Source organism: Asterias amurensis, chromosome 9 (assembly GCF_032118995.1).
Source record: "Asterias amurensis chromosome 9, ASM3211899v1".
NCBI lineage: Eukaryota > Metazoa > Echinodermata > Asteroidea > Forcipulatida > Asteriidae > Asterias > Asterias amurensis.
The window spans coordinates 15,127,799-15,147,876 of NC_092656.1; the positions used below are offsets into that span (position 1 = coordinate 15,127,799).

General features: G+C 39.6%; 3 protein-coding genes across 5 annotated transcripts in view; 1 reads left to right on the plus strand and 2 right to left on the minus strand.

Annotated features, from left to right (window-relative positions):
• Positions 1 to 2,363: 2,363 nt before the first annotated feature.
• The window catches only part of LOC139941977 (high affinity cAMP-specific and IBMX-insensitive 3',5'-cyclic phosphodiesterase 8B-like), a 232,362-nt gene continuing 214,647 nt past the window's right edge, over positions 2,364 to 20,078 (plus strand). For 2 of the 3 annotated variants that reach the window (XM_071938628.1, XM_071938630.1), the window contains exon 1: positions 2,364 to 2,641. The gene's annotated coding sequence lies outside the window, so the exon portion shown is untranslated. Of the gene's footprint in view, positions 2,642 to 13,735; positions 13,803 to 20,078 lie in introns of all 3 variants that reach the window. The other variant, XM_071938629.1, reaches the window with a different exon arrangement.
• Positions 6,759 to 8,147, minus strand: LOC139941862 (uncharacterized). Its single transcript, XM_071938494.1, has one exon. The coding sequence runs from the start codon at positions 8,145 to 8,147 to the stop codon at positions 6,759 to 6,761; it is 1,389 nt and encodes a 462-aa protein (XP_071794595.1).
• On the minus strand, positions 8,227 to 10,067 carry LOC139941863 (uncharacterized). The gene is made up of 2 exons (XM_071938495.1): positions 9,585 to 10,067; positions 8,227 to 9,498 (listed from the first exon to the last, which is right to left on the minus strand). Exons 1-2 carry the CDS (start codon positions 10,065 to 10,067, stop codon positions 8,227 to 8,229), a joined length of 1,755 nt encoding a protein of 584 aa, XP_071794596.1.

Below are 20,078 nucleotides of genomic sequence, written 5' to 3' on the forward strand. Positions count from 1 at the left end.
CAACTTTCAACGTGTGACAAGGGTGGGTTTTTTCCCATTCATTATTATCTCGCAACTCCGAGACAAATTGAGCTCAAATTTTCACAGGTTTGCTATTTTATGCATAATGTTGAGATACACCAAGTGAGAAGACCGGTCTTTGGCAATTACCAATAGTGTGATCCACTTCCTTTAAATAAAAGGTGCTGTTCACCCGTCCCCTGCCCCTTCCCTCTCCCCGTCCGAACGTGCTCTAAAACATGCCTCCGTTCTCTCCATGCATGATCCCGTCCCATACGTACGCCTCTCTTAATATTTATGCATGACGTCATAACTCGTACCCAAAATGAGGCTATGGGCGCACGTTCCCCTCACTTGCAGTGGCTGCGCCCATCGCCTCGTTTTGAGTTCGCATTGTGACGTACCTCATGCATGTAGCCTTATGAGGTATACGCCTTTCTTAATATTTATGCATGAGGTACGTCACAATGCTAATCCAAAACGAGGCAATGGGCGCAGCCACTGCAAGTGATGGGGAACGTGCGCCCATAGCCTCATTTTTGGTAAGAGCTATGACGTCATGCATAAATATTAAGAGAGGCGTATGCATGGCGGACACAATGCTTCAACACTGTAAAGTTGTGGTAAATTTGTGCGTATATATAAGAACTAGAGGGCGCACTGGCCTATATATACGCGCCCCGGCATGCACGCAGGCGGCCATTTTCTAAGTTGACAAAACAGCTTTCAATAAAAACAAAATCAAACGTGTATTTCATATTCAACGCGCGTGCAGAATGACGCGCTTGTCACCTTGCGGTCCCGTGGCGTTCGTGCACGAAGCATCACTCGTGCGCCCTCTAGTTCTTATATATAATGAGACCTTATCGCAAACACCAATGCGCAAGCGCAGACTGTTGAATGAGGTGCATTTTGGGATAGATATGAATCAAATTTTGCTACCAGCTAGACCACAATGCACCTAATTCCAAGCTTTACGCGCGCGCCCCAGTATTTGCGAAAAGGTCTTGTAATTGACCATAGAAATAGAATGTATGTTATTGTTATTCAGTGAAGTGCGCATTTTAGTCGACGCGGCGTTTACACGTAAACCTAAATGACCAACATGGTGAGCGTGGCATCAGTCGCGGCGTGTTACGCGCGCGTATCACGTCCGCCATACCTCAAAAAGGCTAATGGTTGGCGCAGCCACAGTACTGTACGCGCGCGCGGCCCATAGCAACAGTTCTTTGCTTGCATTGTACGCGCGCGGTGCCCATAGCAACAGTTAAAACAGCTAAGTCAGCATCTAGTCTTTCGTGTAAATTTCGCGAGGTTTGATGCGGTCCAGGGAGGAGATCCAATAACATACACACGCACACACACACAAATCGGCTATTTATAAAGGGATAACAATGCTAACATACTTGATGGACATAGAAATGTTTACACCACCATGTACCACACACCGATCTTCGATGACTTCAACTGGCCCCATTTGTTTTGAGTTTTTCCTGTTTTCACGGCAAACGAGAAAGTATGGTTTCCCGGGTGAAGCCATACATGGGAGAAACATCTGCAGTGACTGCAAGTGTTCTTTGAGATTCTGTGTATGACTCTAGCTCTATGGCCAGCAGTTGTCTTCATTTTATTCAAAATATTTTTTAATTACAATTTAAAAATTACCATGGTAACTTGCAAAAAAATAATAATAATAATAAATAATAAAAAGTGTGAATAACTACTGGCTTTCAAATCTGATTTTTTTTTTATATATAATTAATATTAAAAATAAAGCGTATAAATAACAGTGATAATTGAATCAACAAGCTAATGTTTAAATTTTAATATATAATGTTGATATGAGGGTTAAAAAATAAAAATCTCAAAAAATATTAGAAAATGATATAAGGCACATGGCTTCTTTAAGCCTCCTACTAGTTGCGATAACGTAACCCTCCTGCCGTCGGCAGGAGGGTTACGTTATCGCAACTATAAGCCTCCGTATTTTTTTCCAGAATGCATTCTGGATCACCATGAAGTTGTGAATTGAAACAGTGTTTGATGAAACTTTTTCGGTGGGCAAATATTTTTATATGGTCTCAACATTATGATATTGTTGTACCATGTAGAAATGTATGGCCTAAAATACCAAACTTTTTGCATTTACAAGTGCAAATAACCAGTGGAGCCTAACGTGTTTCTAAGTTTTGGTCAAGGGAAAGGACAAAAGGAGACTCTTTGCTTGGCAAATAAAACCACACAATTGTATCTAGGGACTGTTTACATTGCGCACAGACAGAGAGGTAAAAGATTTGCCACGATTTTAGGGATACCTCGGAAACAGGACCTCTTACGATACTTATACGGTCTGCAGCCTAGCCGTGTGTCTCAAGGCAGCACAGCTGCGGTGTGCTTGCTCGACGTTTGTTTACCTCATCTACATAATCGGGTCCATACATCATCTGCATTACATACTGTACATTACAGTATTGTACTACGCTGGTGGTGGTGTACTCAGGAAAGTCCACTTCTGGATGTAATGATTGATCCCTTTTTGCTTCAGATTTCAGAGCATCGCCAACCATTTCATGGTCCATGGCTACGTAATTATTACTATGTGACTATATGAAGAAATGACCTCTCCAAATTACGCCAAATTGTAAGTTTTAATGCTCATTTTTATCATTATTGTTGACTTGTCGACTTGTCAACACAATAATGCAATGCCATTTGGTTTGGTCTGTCCTGCTGTCGCGCAATGCAAGGACCTCACAAGGAGTCGGTTCACATAAATTTGTGTTACATGTTTTTGTAATTGTATGTAGATCAGCCAACTCAATTTTAAGTAGGTGATCCTTGAATTAGCATGATAGGGCCTAATAGAAACTATTATTATAAATATAAGGCTCCCCCGTGACTCTAGCCCCACTTGTGTGGTCAAGGATAGCTGAATTATGTTAAATTTGCATCGTGGATAAAGAATATTAATTTTGTTTTTTTTAGAATTGCTCTAGAATTGCAAGGGTCGTGTGTTCGAATCCCACCCGAGTAACATGCCTGTGATATTTTTTCACAGGACTCGGGAAAGTACTGAGAGTATACAGTGCTAACACACATCGGTGTATGGGTAAAAAAAATAAAAATAATATTCTTTATCCCCGATGCAAACTTAACATATATCGTAGCGGTACCCGCTGCCAAAACATAGGATTCGAACTGCCTCTAGCTACCGGGCAACCTCGGTAGATTAGTTGGTAAGACACTGCTCTAGAATTGCAAGGGTCGTGGGTTCGAATCCCACCCGAGTAACATGCCTGTGATATTTTTTCACAGGACTCGGGAAAGTACTGAGTATACAGTGCTAACACACATCGGTGTATGGGTAAAAAACAAAATTAATACAATGCATTGAATACAAAAAAACTCTAGTTTTATAAACCTTTTTTAAATATTGTCTTTAAAACCAGTGGACACTATTGGTAATTGTCAAAGACTAGCCTTCACAGTTGGTGTATCGCAACAATGCATAAAATAACAAACCTTTGAAGATTTGAGCTCAATCGGTCATCGAACTTGCGTGATAACAATGGAAGAAAAAAACACCCTTGTCACACGAAGTTGTGTGCATTTAGATGGTTGATTTCGAGACCTCAAGTTCTAAATTTGAGGTTTCGAAATGAAATTCATGGAAAATTACTTCTTTCTCGAAAACTATGTCACTTCAGAGGGAGCCGTTTCTCACAATGTTTTAAACCATCAACCTCTCCCCATTGCTCGTCACCAAGAAAGGATTTATGCTAATAACTATTTTGAGTAGTGTCCACTGCCTTTAAGACTAAGTGAAGAAAACCTTTAAGCCACTGGACCCTTTCGGTAAACAGTGTTGTCCAAGGCCCACACTTTGTGTACCACAACTTCTATATCAAATAACAAACCTGTGAAAATTTAGGCTCAATCAGTCATCGGAGATGGGAGAAAACAACGGGAAAAACCACCCTTGTTTCCGCGTTTCGCCGTGTCATGACATGTGTTTAAAATAAATCTGTAATTCTCGTTAACAAGAATTTATATTGTTTTGCTGTTTTGCTGTTTTCTCAAAAAGTAAAGCATTTCATGGAATAATATTTCAAGAGAAGTCGTTCACCATTGCCTTCTGTAAACCCTGTAAGTTATTTGTAAATCTGTGAACTTTTTTTTATTTTCTCTAAACCGAAAGGGTCCAATGGCTTTAAGGGTAAATTTTTCATCACAAATTTTCACTTTAAAAAACAATTGAAATGTACTCTAAACGTTGCATCTTAAAAAACACAAGGCAAGTACGAATAAAAAATAGTCATTCAAACAAGAAAAATTGCACCTGCAATGGTACCACCCCCAAACACACAAGTGTGCCAATGCCTCCAGTCTTAGACCCCAGTGTTAAAGGAACACGTTGCCTTGGATCGGTCGAGTTGGTCTTTGAAAAGCGTTTGTAACCGTTTTTTTATAAAATGCATATGGGTAGAAAGATGTTGTAAAAGTAGAATACAATGATCTACACAAACATGCCTCGAAATTGCGTGGTTTTCCTTTTACCTCGTCGACTAACACGTCGGCCATTTATGGGGGTCAAAATTTTGACTCCCATAAATGGCCGACCATGTTAGTTCGCACAGTAGAAGGAAAACCACGCAATTTCGAGGCAAACTTGTGTGGATCATTGTATTCTACTTTTAAAACAGCTTTCCAACCATATGCATTTTATAAAAAAACGGTTACAAACGCTTTTGTTTTGACCAACTCGTCCGATCCAAGGCAACGTGTTCCTTTAAAGCAATTTGGCCTGCCCCCGATTTCACGAAACTCATCGCAAGTAGCGACGCATCGTAGGGTTTGCGATGCGTCGCAGACCTAAGACACGTCGCAGCTGCGACGAGTTCCACAATACATTTCACCAAACACGTCGAAGCGCGACGAGTCGCAATACAAACTATTTTCACTCTTAATAAAAACAACCCTTTGGACGAGGATGAACTGCTAAAGTTCTGCGGCTGTTTTATGTTGTGTACAACTTGGTCATGAAACAGTCGTGTATTATAGTTCATTCAAGATGGCAGACACTACACCGTTTCGGACTAGTGTTTAGGTATTTTTTTTTTTGGGGGGGGGGTTATAATTATTGATTTGTTTAGTTGTTTTAGTTTGTGTGTGTTCGTTTGTTATGCGTGTGTTTGTTTTCTTTTACCCATCCTTTTTTTTTTGGGGGGGGGAGGGTAAATTTCCATTTTGTTGTCTAGTGTCTTCCCGATTGGTTCACGGAAGTTACGTGTGGTAAATGTTATGTCCTTTCATGCATTTTGTGCATAAACAAATGAAACATAGCATTCTTACGACGACCCTATGGGTCGTCGTAACTTACGACGTGTTCTTCCTCGTTGTCAAGGAACTTGCGACGCATCCAACGCATCGTAACTTTGATGAAATCGATTTCATACGCATCGCAACTTACGACATGTAACCGGTCGCAACCTGCACTTGCGACGCGTCGCAGCGCTTCGTGAAATCGGGGGCAGGGTGTCTAGTACGACATGTGTCATAGTCACAACTATTAAATCATTAGTCGAGTTGCGGCAACCGTTTTTCAACTACTTTGTTAAATCGCGCTGCCACGACTATTACAAATATAAGCTGCTCACAAAAAGTAAGGAAACTTTTTTCAATACAGTATATTTGTTATTATTTAATACTCTCTTTGTATATGGAAAGCTGAACTGTTCCTCTTTAAAATGATACCACATTTGCAATGATAACATGTTGCTGAACTTGGCTACACGAATAACAATGAGGCAAAGTCACAAATTAAATGTGCCAAAATTACCGTTGTCTGTGAATGGTCAATAGGTAATGCTCAATAATCGAACCGATCAAGCTTTTCAGAACCATTAATGGTTTACACAATGATTAGCACCAGTAAGCTCATCGGACACAATTAACCCTCATTGTGGCGGGTGACGATTAATAACTAAATTTAGTCTTAATTCTTCTTAAAAGACTGACTCATTCTTGACACTTGGTTGACTTTCTTAAAACTCCATGAACACGGTTTGATCTACAAACACAAAGGGAAATAACAAATACTGATTGTAAGCACAATAACATTTGACAACAGTACTGAATTCACAATGGAAATGGGTCTATTACTACAGAGAATGCAATGTGTAAATCGCATGAATGCATAATAAAGACAGCAAAATTAAACCCAACTAAATTATTCTTTGATGATTCGTGACAATTATTGACAACAAAAAATACACTAATCTGATCCAGAATGCCCTTAAATAATAACTGTATATCTTATACTATTAAATGATTATTATATTATGAATTAGATGCTACTTACATGTACGACATTGGGCTTCCGACAAAACAATTAATCAACACTGACAAAGATGACAAGTAAAATGGCGACGAATACATGTGACTGAAGCAAATAAAGTTCACTGACTCTAGAATAGCGCCCTATGTTGACCCAAAACGCTCCAATTAAGAATGTAATAATAACTTGGCATACTGAGATTACATCCCGACCCCTAAATGAATGTCTACACAAACATACCATTTACTTAATACAACAATAAGGGAAGAATGCCTTTAAAAACTGGAACTTGAAAAAATGACAATCCCCCAAAATGCACCTTTAACTCTAACACTGGATGTAAACGTTTAGTTTACGGGCTTTATCAACATGGTGAGGTTCACCCAGCACAAAAGGGGCTTAAATTTCAAACAACTCATGACTAGTTTGCGCTCTCCATCCCTTCAACTGCTTCCAACAGACAGAGTTTCTGTACAGGTCTTGTCAAGGTAGATGACTTTGTCTTTACTTTGACTGCTCGGACTAACTGATCCTTTCCCGGATAAGTTTCAACTACTCGCCCCAACAGCCATTTGTTCATTGGCAAATCATTGTCAACAACTAGAACCATATCATCAACTTGCACATTTCTCTGTGGTTTAGACCATTTCTGTCTTACTGGAAGTGCAGGCAAGTATTCTCCAATCCATCTTCTCCAGAAAACATCTGCCATGTACATGTACTGCACTTGCCGCCATCTTCTTCGTCCATACAGATTCTTCTTGTCAAAAATACCAGGAGGCAAGACTACTCCTGCACGTAGCAAAAGCAAGTGGCTAGGTGTGAGTGGCTCCATGTCATTTACATCATCTGAAACCGAGGTTATCGGTCGACCGTTGATTATAGACTCAACAAGACACATAAGTGTGGATAAACTCTCATCTGGCATCGTTTGCTCTTTCGTGAGGCTATTCATCAGTTTGCGTGTAGTCCTAATCTGCCTTTCCCATGCACCTCCCATATGCGATGCTGTGGGTGGGTTAAACAACCAGCGAACTCCTTTCTGAAGAAGATATTCATTGATATGCTTGTTCCAATTCTCCATTGACTCTCTGAGCTCTCGCTCTGCTCCAACAAAGTTAGAGCCATTATCAGACCTCATCTCCTCCGGTTGCCCTCTGCGACACATAAACCTCTGTAACCCATTGATAAATGAATCGGCATCAAGTGAATGCAAAACTTCAATATGCACGGCTCTGACTACCAAACATGTGAAAATACATCCATAGCGCTTCACTAAGCTCCGACCCTGTTTCACCATGAAGGGGCCAAAGCAATCTACACCAACATAACTAAATGGTGGCTTGTTTGGAGTGACTCTGTTTTGAGGTAGATCTGCCATCTTCTGCTCGATAGGCGTGGCTGACAACCGTTTGCATACAAAACAATCACGCAGTGCTCTGGGGACTGTAGATCTTGCTGCTATCAACCAAAATCGTTGTCGCAAAAGTGAAAGTACATGCTCTCTTCCTGAATGTCCCGATACTTGATGGAAATGTCTCACAATAAGAAACACCACATGATGATTCTTCGGCAAGATGACTGGACTCTTAACTTGTTCATCAACAGGGGAATTTTTCAAACGACCATCGACTCTCATTATGCCATCAACCGACAATACAGGATCAAGTTTGAAGACAGAGCTGGTTTTCCCAATACCCTTGTTCATCTGGAGACACTTTAATTCACTACTGAATGAACGCTGCTGGATGTATCTTATGATCGCATCTTCTGCTCTCGACATCTCATCTACTGTTAACTGCTTCTGCATGTCTGGCGTATGAAGCTTCTTTGCCTTGCAGCCTAAGTACTCCTTCACCCATAGTAACCATGCAACATCTTTCTTCAGATTATGCCACGATGAGCGTCGTTCCAACAGCTTGTCTATTAAGTTCTGAGCAGGACTGTATGTAGCATATAGTGACCACTTCTTTGTTTGGTTTGATTTCCGGATCCTCGTCCTTAAGTTGTCTTAGGAGTGGTGACTTCGGCCAGTCCTCTTTGTCGAGCCATAGGAAGCTCGGTCCATGTAACCAACGCTCGTTGTCTATCATTTCTGTTGCTGACAATCCCCTGGAGACATCATCAGCAGGATTTGACTTTGAATCAACATGACGCCATTGACTCGGTGATGATCCACTGTGTATGAGTGAAATCCTGTTGGCCACAAATGTGTGAAAACGCTTTTCTTCATTCTTCACGTACTGTAGTACAATTGTACTATCCATCCAAAATCCGTCTATGGGGAAATCCAATTCTAGTTCTCTTCGCATCATTGCGTCAAGCTTGACGGAGAGTGTCGCTCCCATTAGCTCTAGTCTGGGTATAGTAACCTTCTTGATTGGAGCAAGATGCCCCTTTGCCAGAAGAAGGCAGCAATGGCTGTGCTCTTTGCTAGTCATACGTAGATAACTCACCGCTCCATAGGCTAACTCAGATGCATCAGAAAAGTGATGGAGCTGGTAACTGTCTATTTCTCCGAAATCGTTGGGTTTCAAACAACGATTAATCTTGTATTCCTCGATCTTGGGTAGATCTTGCTTCCACTTTAGCCATCTACGAAGGGGTTCTGGTTCCAGTGCCTCATCCCAGCCAAGCTTTTTCTGACTAAGGTCTTGTATTATCAACTTAGCTTTGAGGGTGAATGGACTTACAAATCCATGTGGACCGTAGATGGAACTAACCACACTAAGTATTCCTCTTTGTGTCAAAGGTTTGTCCTTTGGACTAATCTTGTAACCGATGCAGTCATGCTCAACATCCCACTGCATCCCAAGTGCTCTCTCTGTTGGCAATGCTTCATAATTCAGGTCAAGCTCCTTAACATCCTTGGCTCTTTCTTCCACTGGAATTGATGCTAGAACCTTTGTGTTGTTGCTTATCCACTTTGTCAACTTAAAACCGCCTCTTGCTAGAAGACTACACAATTCTCGAGCAATCTCTATTCCCTTTTCTTCAGTGCTTACTGACTTGAGACAGTCGTCGACGTAGAAATTACGTAACACAGTATCAACTGTGTCTGGATGGAAGTCGCTGCAGTTATCCAAAGCCGTGTGCCGCAGTGCAAAGTTGCAACAACTGGGACTCCATGTGCCACCAAAAAGATGTACTGTACATTCATCCTGTGAACAGACAGTTGTTTTGACATGTCCCCGTCGGGCCACCATAAGTACCTCAATACATCATGGTCTTCCGGGGAAACCCTCACCTGATGAAACATGGCTTGAACATCGGCCATGAGGGCCACTGTTTCTTGCCTGAACCTCAAAAGTACCCCAAGCAACTTGTTGGTTAAGTCTGGTCCACTCAGTACTTGTTTGTTCAAGGACATCCCATGATGCATGGATGCACAATCAAATACTATTCTCAACTTCTCAGGTTTCATCGGGTGGTATACTGGATGGTGTGGTAGGTACCACACTGTGCCATTATGAGCTAGCTCGTCTTCATTTACTATTTCTGCATACTTCTTGGCGACAAGGTCTTTCATACCTTCACTGTACTTCAACTTCAACTGTGTGTCTCCTTGGAGCCGTTTACCTAGCGACTGGAGGCGTCGTTCTGCCATACAACGGTTATTAACCAAGTCTGGTGGCCGATTTCTGAATGGGATTGCAAGTTCATAGTGACCGTCCTTCATCTGGATACTCTCCTCCCATATGGCTATGGCTTGCTTGTCCTTTATTGACATCCTTTTAGTGTCGTCGTGAAGTGATTCGCTTGTGTCCAACTTCCAGAACCTTTGAAGCTGACATTCTAATTCTACATCTGTCTCAATAAAGTTTGAGATGGCTTCGTGCTTGATCGTCTTTCCAAGGGGTCCATTTAGGGTCCAGCCAAGCTGTGTTCTCAGTGCGAAGGGAGTGTTAAACTCATGTGGCGGGTGACGATTAATAACTAGATTTAGTCTTAATTCTTCTTAAAAGACTGACTCATTCTTGACACTTGGTTGACTTTCTTAAAACTCCATGAACACGGTTTAATCTACAAACACAAAGGGAAATAACAAATACTGATTGTAAGCACAATAACATTTGACAACAGTACTGAATTCACAATGGAAATGGGTCTTCTACTACAGAGAATGCAATGTGTAAATCGCATGAATGCATAATAAAGACAGCAAAATTAAACCCAACCAAATTATTCTTTGATGATTCGTGACAATTAATGACAACAAAAAATACACTAATCTGATCCAGAATGCCCTTAAATAATAACTGTATATCTTATACTATTAAATGATTATTATATTATGAATTAGATGCTACTTACATGTACGACATTGGGCTTCCGACAAAACAATTTATCAACACCGACAAAGATGACAAGTAAAATGGCGACAATACATGTGACTGAAGCAAATAAAGTTCACTGACTCTAGAATAGCGCCCTCTGTTGACCCAAAACGCTCCAATTAAGAATGTAATAATAACTTGGCATACTGAGCTAACACTCATCTCATGAAAAACACCTTGTTTGATGGGTATTTGCAAGACGACATTCTACAGCAGAATGCAGTCCCATACTTGCAGACTCTTGGACCAAATGCCATATTTTAAGATGACAATGCTCGCCCCCATCGATCCCGACTGGTGACTGACTACCTGAAAAATGTTGGGGTGCACCGGATGGATTGGCCTGCTAACAGTCCAGACCTGAATCCCATGGAACATCTGTGGGACCAGCTTGGCCTTGCTATCCGCGCCAGAACCACCAACACATCAACTGTGGCTCACCTAACCAGGTACCTTAATAAAGAATGGAACGCCATCCCTCATCATAAGCGCATCACAAGACTTGTGTGCAGCATGAGAAGAAGGTGCCAGGCTGTCATCAACGCCTTCGGATCATTCACTTGTTACTGAACTTTTTGTATCAATAAAGTGTATTAAGATCAGTAAGTTGTCTTGCTCTATACCAAACTTCTTTCAATAAAGTGGAATAAGATCAGTAAGTTGTCTTGCTTGTTTGAATTACAGTGTCAATTTGATTGTTCACACAGTAACACAAAATTGCTAATTTTGGCACATTTGATTTGTGACTTTGTCTCATTCTCATTAACGTGGTTAAGTCCAGCAACATGTAATCATTGCAACTGTGGTATCATTTTAAAGAGGAACAGTTCAGCTTTGCATTAATATATACCATATACAAAGAGAGTATTAAATAATAACAAATATACTGGATTGAAAAAAGTTTCCTTACTTTGTGTGGGCAGTTTAGTTGCAACTACTTCAAAAGGGGTCGCCACTACCTATTTGGTCAACCAACTGTGTCTCTCATGACAATTTGCGACAACTCAATTTACTAACAAAACACATTCAGACATCAGTGACACAATCCTTGAATCCTTTCAGCTTGAATTTTACTATATTGCGCTTCTGGCACACATTGTCACAATGCATCTTGAGAATTAGACATTAGTCGCGACTAATGCCATAGTCGCGACTATTTGAGGGGTGAGTAGTCGAAACGTAAAGGGCCTAAAAGCAATCGTAATTCTTTGGTTTAAATGCCGCTACTAGTGACAATGCATCCCGAGTCTGCAAACTGATGGCGTACTCATGCTCTCATGAATGCCAGACGTATTGCGAGTGGAGGGGTGGTTGAGGCACAGTTGACTGACCTAGTCAAACTACATATACATCAAAGCCAGTCTTCTGCTCATTAGAACCTCTTACAGAAGATGAACCTTCAACAGATAATCCATATTCCTGATGGTAGCCTCTTGTCAATGAAGGCCGATTTAGGTATCAGCTGGAAAAAAGCAGAGAGCTAAAAAGGTTGAGTTTATATTGAAAAAATTGGTTCTCAACAATGGTTAATATTTATAAAGATATAAAAAATAATATTATATGAATAGTGTTCTTTTTTATTTTTGCATGGCCCAAAAAATATATACCTTGGATCCCACGGTGGAAAGTAGGGCTTGGTTTCCATGGCGAAAGGGGAGGCGAGTCAGTGCATGCCAGGTTCAACAACATCTGCAAAGTGGCCATCTTATAATCTATCATGTCCAATCACTGCTGGATCCAGACACCAACCCTATGAACAAAAAATAACGGCCTTGAAGTTAAACTTTAAATGCCATCTGTGCCTTTAAAAAATTAACAAACACTGTGTTTCACTCTAAAGAATTTGCAAACGACAGCAAAACACAAGGCCAAACAAGGCCAAACTTAATTTTTAAAATTACAATACAACTTTTATTTTTTCAAGAAAGAGGTACAACATAGGGCATAAAGCTCCCCGGGGAATCCACATCAAGTTCATGTCATATTGACATTGACATTGTACGTGTAATTATCACACCAGCGCAGCCAATACAAATTTAAATTAAAGACAAACTGTGTGGTGCCTGGTTTTGTACTTTATATAAAATGTTACGTAAAATTTTATGCGGAACACCCATTTTACCGGGGTGGCACTGGAATTTATTAGCTGTTTCGTAGCGAAACAGCTCTTGTTTTGGTTAAAGTTTTTTTAGCTGTTTCGTAGCGAAGTGCAGCTAACAGCTGTTGTTTTTGTCTTCATTTTATTTCCTGTGCTTGACCTCACATGACCTCTACTTCCGATCGAAATGGGCCAAAAACGGAAGTGCCCTGTAACTCAAAAGTGGTAACAGTTTGAAGTTGCTTTCCCATGGACGGAAGTGTCTAGCAAGGATGGGCAGTTCAAAAAAAGTATTGATGACGTCATAAATTGCAACAGCACCCTCTAATGGCAGGTTGAAATTTCTTCGAAACGGACTTTTTGAAGATGTCTGTGGCGAAGTTTTTTGTAATCACTTTAAAATTTACACACACATTTACTGTCAGGCAGGCATCATATGTGTGGAGTTTCAGATCAATGACGGCATCGGGGGTCACGTGACACGGCATTAAAGGTGCACTTTTTAAAGTCGTATAACTCTCGAAGTTACGACGCCATTATATTGAAACTATATTGTTAGATATTGGCAAGTTCTCGTGAATTGTGGAATGACGTTATGATGACGTCATCACATGATTTTTAATGATTTTTTTCTCCATTTTTACACCTTAAACACATCAATTGCTATCTGAACATGGTATAATCCAAATTATTTCTTTATTTATGCCACTTTGGGCTAATTGCTTTGAATACACAACAAATTTAGTGGCCGCACCGATTTTTTGGTTATTTGTTATTTAAAAAAAATAAAAATAGACATTAGGGCAATTACAGCATGACTGACATAACATTTTTTACTAATTTTGAATATCTAATCAGCTCTCATGTCTAAACAATGACAGCCATCTTAACAATGTTTGGCATGGAGGATACTAGGACCTGAATACACAATGCAGCTTTGAAACTTTTCAATTTCATGTTCAGCTTTTCCGACTAGGGGGGTCGTTAACTGCCGTGACTGACATTACAAAAAGCGACGCAACCAAAAAGTGTAAGTGTTGATATGTTTTTTAAATTTCTCTTCAAGTTAAAAGTGCTACAGATCTAAATCCATATTAACATTTTATCTGATAGGGTAACCAAAACTTGAAGTTAGACGGGAACAATTATTCATGAATTTTTTGATAATTATGCAAATTAACCTCCGTGACTGACATTACCGTGACTGACATTACGCGCTCAAACATCTGCTGGAATATCAGTAACAACAATTTAGCAAAACAAAATTAAAAATTCTGTCCACAAGAGAGTATCAATGAACTGTTTAATTCTATATTAAAGGAATAACTATAATTTTTTAGATGTTTAAAGGTTGAAACATGCATTAATTGTGATAAAATGTATTATAAAAGAGCTAAAACATAAGCTGCTATTTGGAATTTGGGAATTGGGATGAAGTTTCTATTGAAAAAAAATGAAACATGAAGGAAGAGATGGGTGCTCCCTTTTTTAGTGAAATAAACTCTATCAGTATAATAACAATTTTGTAAATGTAGCTTTTCACATGCATGAGAAAACTGAGAGAAGAAAAAACTGCTATTTCAGCTATTTCCGAATTTTCAAGCTTTGGGATATGTCTGCTAAAAACACACGCCTACTTTATTGTAATCAAAACATTTACATGGACTCTTACATCCTAGCCAGTAAGCAATAATCTGTAAGATTATATTTATCTTATTGGTTCAATTTGCAATACCTTAATCTACAGTACTTTAACTATTGCTAAGAAAATTGTGTAGTTAACGAGCCAATCTATAAAATGTACTTAGATCAAAATAGATACCATATGTAAGCACACAAAAATTGAACACTAACATTGTCAGAGGGTGGTCAGGTTCCAAGGTATTGGCTACATTGTTACCAGGCCTTGAACATGGCTCTTAAAGGGGCACTGCAATTTTCCTCATGTAAAGGGCACTCTGCGACAAAATTGTAAATTTGTACTGAACTTTGAAGAAACTAGGGCACCAATGCAAAGCAACGGGCACTGCGGCAATTGCTGTGGGTGGAGTGGGTATTTTGAGACCTGTATTGTTAAATCTTGACATAATTTAAGGTTGAATCAACCAACCAACACCACTTTGTATTCTCCACCTTGGTGGAGTAGCAGACCAGTTTGCATTTACTTTGCACACTTTTAAGTAAAATATTCAACAAAACAGTCTTGTCCTTCCCATCGAAATAGCACTTCGTATCCATCAAGTCAATCTAGTGTATGTAGGAGCTGTTAAAGTATCCTAAGCTCTGAAGGAGATGGATCAGCTGATTGAGCTGCTCTCTGCTTCTTAAGATTATGACATCTGGATACCCTCTCTCTATTTCGATTTACATCTCTCTGTTCAGAATTTCTTCTAATCAGTCTTATAGCTTTTTGTCCTTTTGCTTCCTTTGTTTTCATGCACCCGGCAGCCCATCTCTGCTGCTGTCTTGTAGTATCCTCCTTACTTTCTTGTAAAACTTGTGTTGTGTGAGACTCTTAGTAATAATGTTGACCCTATTTAAAAAGAAAACAATTGTATTACTTTTACTTCGGTCAAGGACAAATATTCACAATGAATAATGCGCCTTATGTGTACATGGATTTGAGTGAGTTCACCTTACAAATTTGTTATTCACTTACCTGTAAAATATGGATGAATTGGACTAAAAATACAAATAAACAGATCCAAGAGCAGTGTTTCACGATTATATAGCTTCATTTAAGTTGCATTCTGAGTAAAAGACAACTTAATAGTCCATCAAATTTTCAATTTTTTTTTCATTAGCTTGTGTAATAACGTGACTGACATTACATTGTCGTGACTGACATTAAACGTGACTGACATTACACTTTTGTTTAATCAATAAACAAATTTAAACGACAATTATTTACCTGTTTGATAACATTGTTGCTCTACCCTGACCCCCTACTAAGAAAATAATGGAGGGCAGATTTTAATTGCTACCATGTATACTTTCATGACAAAAATCTTCATTTTTTGTGACTGACATTACACTAAGCCTAACAAAAGCGTTCATTTGACGGCAAATACTAGGTATCTAACATTAGTTTTATATTAATTAAAGTTGTTTTCCTAAAGAGAGAAACTGAGAGTTGTTATTTTTACCAAACAAAATAAAATGAGTGCCTTTAGATTAATGAAAACTACAAAAAGAAATAAATTTTGTGTTCTTACCTATGATTGGTCCCATTTAACGTAGCGTCAACTTCAGAGTGCTGTAACTTTCAAAATATTTGGTCTGGATCATTTTTTTTTCATTTCTAGAAACTTCAAAATATACTCTATATCAATTTTGCAAAAGATGTTTGAGCAAAAAGCATTTTGAAATTTTGACCCTCGTGTCGCACTTGCGTGGAATTGCCCATTAGGTGTTTGTGAACAAACACAAAGCTGTTCCGTGTTCTTTGGCTTGGATTATGTGTTAAAATGACCAAGGAGTCCATAATTGAAAAAAGTTTGGAAAATGTTGTAATAATAATAATAATAATAAAGATAGTGATTGTAAACAATCACACAGCTGTTCCCGGATGTTTTGTTAATAAAAGTTCTCTATGCTACAAAAAACACACACATTACAACTCTATGACATGTGATTACCTGGTCTTGTATCTGATACTAAATCAAAAGGAGCTTTAACACAAAAAATAAAAGTCAACATGGCGCCATGGTCTTTGTGCTGAATAAATTTAACACAAGTTCAAAAATTGATTGTGTAGTTCTTGAGATAGGATCCCACTTCCGGTTAACCCGGAAGTAAAGGTCAATACTGGGTCACGGAAAGCCATGCTTGATTTTCAATGCCCAAAGAGTCCATAACTGAAAAAAGTTTGAAAATCTGCTGTGTACAGTGGTGATCTCGAGGCAGTACCCCAAAAACATTCGAGCGAGACGAGCGAGGTCGAGTTTTATCGAGTTTTAACAAGGGCAAATTTTACCCCTCGAAAAGTCAAATCCCTCGCTCGCAAACGCACGCAAGCCACACGATCCACATAGCTGTAGAAACTACTGGGAAGCGAGGGGTTTCGAGGGGTCTTCGAGGATCACTGACCCGTGAAGACAAACGTTGATTTCTGATTGAAAAATAACGCCCAATTGAAGACGGTGCCATACAGCTTCTCTAGGGGGGCTACACAGAAAGGGTTTTGAAATGTGTAACACATCTTTGTTACAAAAACGAATGTATTACATTTCCATATTGACAGAACAGGTTTATTTCCCGTCCTAGGTTTATTTCCCGTCCCAGGTTTGTTCCCGTCCTGGGTTTATTTTCCGTCCCGGGTTTATTCCCGTCCCAGGTTTATTCCCTTCCTAGGTTTATTTCCCTTCCTTTTTTTTTATCCCTTAGCATTTCCCCGTACCAAGTTTATTTCCCCGACCCAGTTTATTTCCACTTCGTTTTTTTTCTCGGTCCCGTAATAATTATTTCGCCGTCCTGGTTTGTTTTCCCTTTTTTTCTGTCCCTTAATAATTCCATGTCCCGGGTTTATTTCCCGTCTCGGGTTTATTCCCGTCCGAGGTTTATTTCCCGTCCTAGGTTTATTTCCCGTCCTAGGTTTATTTCCCGTCCTAGGTTTATTTCCCGTCCTAGGTTTATTTCCCGTCCCAGGTTTATTTCCCGTCCTAGGTTTATTGCCGTCCAAGGTTTATTTCCGTCCCAGGTTTATTTCCGTCCAAGGTTTATTCCCGTCCTAGGTTTATTTCCCGTCCTAGGTTTATTTCCACTTCGGTTTTTTTTTTGGTCCCGTAATAATTATTTCGCCGTCCTGGGTTGTTTTTTCTTTTTTCTGTCCCTTAATATTTCCATGTCCCTTGTTTATTTCCTGTCTCGGGTTTATTCCCGTCCTAGGTTTATTTCCCGTCCTAGGTTTATTTCCCGTCCTAGGTTTATTTCCCGTCCTAGGTTTATTTCCCGTCCTAGGTTTATTTCCCGTCCTAGGTTTATTTCCCGTCCTAGGTTTATTTCCGTCCCAGGTTTATTTCCGTCCAAGGTTTATTCCCGTCCTTTAATAGGTTTATTTCCCGTCCTATGTTTATTTCCCGTCCTAGGTTTATTTCCCCGTCCCAGCTTTATTTCCCCTTCGTCCCAGGTTTATTTCCCCTTCCCGTTTTTTTCTCGGTCCCGTAATAATTATTTCGCTGTCCTGGGTTGTTTCACTGTTTTCTGTCCCTTAATATCCCTGTCCCAGGTTTTCCCAGTCTCAAGTTTATTCCCGTCCTAGGTTTAATTATTTCCCCATCCCAAGTTTATTTCCGTCCCAGGTTTATTCCCCGTCCTAGGTTTATTTCCCCTTCCTTTTTTTCTCCCTAAACATTTCCCCGTCCCAGGTTTATTTCCACTTCCAGTTTTTTTTTCTCGGTCCCGTAATAATTATTTCGCCGTCCTGGGTTGTTTCCCGTGTTTTCTTTGTGCCTTAATATTCCCCCGTCCCAGGTATATTTCCCCGTCTCCAAGTTTATTCCCGTCCTAGGTTTATTTCACAGTACCAGGTTAATTTCCCCGTCCCAGGTTTATTCCCCGTCCTATGGTTTATTTCCCCTTCCTGTTTTTTTTCTCCCCTAGTATTGCACCATCCCAACTAGCAGAGTCTCAGCAATAAGTGTGGTCAAAAAATGTGGGCAGGCGCGTACAAAGCAAAAAATGTCGAAGTGTTGTTATACTTTGTATCAAGTTACAACAAATGTAACATGTTGTGTAAGAACCCCAGTATAATTGCAGCACATCTAAGGGGATTTTTTTTTTTTCCATTTGATGTCACTCAGGAGTTGTTGCATGGGGCATTTTGGTGTATTTTGGGTAGATAAATAGATTGAAACAACCCAGGATGGGAAAACAAAAAACTGGGAAGGGGAAATAACCCTTGGGGTGGGGAGGCATGGGGGATATTAATCGACTGAGAAAAACATGGGAAGAACAAATAAAACATGGGACGGGGAAATGAACATGGACGAGGAAATATTAAAGGACAGGGAAAATATTAATCGACTGAGCGTAAATGGGAAGAAAAAATACACCTGGGAGGGGAAAGGAGCTCTTTTTTATTTACAAAATTGTCCGTATATTCTGTATTTTAATAATGTCGACATTATATTTAACAAGTTGACCTCCCCTCTGTTTTATTTTTTCCCGTTGTGTGATGTATTCCGTATTTTAATAATGCCAGCCGGCATTCGAGTTTTGGGGAACATTTTTTAACAAGTTGATCTTCCCTCTGTATATTTTGCCGTCATGGGATAAATACAGTTCAAAACCTTTTTTTTTCCAAACAAAAAACATGTCCGTTTATTCGGATTCCGTCTTTTAATAATGTCGGCATTCGAGTATTGGGATAATTTTTTTAACATTGGGGAAGTTGAACTCCCCTCTTTCGTAATATTGTTGCCGTTGTGGGATAAATGCAGTTCAAAACTTTTGTTTTGTTTAAAAAAATTCCGTATTTCGTCTTATAAGAATGCCGGCATTTGAGTATTGGGGAACATTTGTTTTTACAAGTTAAAAATGTCCGACCTTCCCTATGTTGTATTTTTGCCGTTTAGGGATAAATGCAGTTAACAATTGAAGAAGTTTCCACGATCGGGATTTTTTTTATTATTTGATCATCAGAACTGCGTTGTTGTTAGTACTTTATTTGGTATTTGAAAGCAGAGAGACATTACCAGAACGCTGGCAACCAGTACCTGGAAGTGTCTTATATAAAACCTTTCTGCTTGTGTGCTCTTTTACAATGTCAGACCCAGCAAGGAGCATCGCAGACAATGCACACATGAGGAGATGTTAAGTGAGGCGTTGGTCCGCCATTGTTTGGCAATGTTGAAAACGTAGAGATCAGGCTTGTTTGGATGAGTCAGCTAATTATAACAAACCACAACAGAGGTGCGAATGCAGCTTTTGTGAAGACGGTTTTGCTGTTGGGGTTTAAAGTGAGCCAATAGTGGAAGAAACTAGCACCAACGCACCAACTAACTCAAACTCCTTTACGTTTGCAAGTGCTTTCAAAACAGCGAAGTTTTGATACCTTATGTACAAAATAAAAAGCAATGCTCAGAGGCTATAGGACCATCCTAACTTCATATTTGAAAAGTTGAATATTTGAAATCTGTTTTTACTAATCGATTATTTATACATAAAACAGCCACGACCAATCCAGGATCCTGTAGTCGATTTTAGTATGCTCCCATCATCAGGGCCCTTGCTGGTTTTCAGTTCATGGTTCTTGGAAATATGTTCGAAAACGTAAAAATACCACACAAGCTTTTAAGACCAGTTG

Bases quoted from the DNA above. Each gene is read 5' to 3' on its own strand.
- LOC139941862 (XM_071938494.1), bottom strand. From the start codon at position 8,147: ATGCAGAAGCAGTTAACAGTAGATGAGATGTCGAGAGCAGAAGATGCG.
- LOC139941863 (XM_071938495.1), bottom strand. From the start codon at position 10,067: ATGTCAATAAAGGACAAGCAAGCCATAGCCATATGGGAGGAGAGTATC. The intron at 9,499-9,584 runs GTGAGGGTTTCC...GTCTGTTCACAG, and splicing joins TTCAAGCCATGTTTCATCAG to GATGAATGTACAGTACATCT.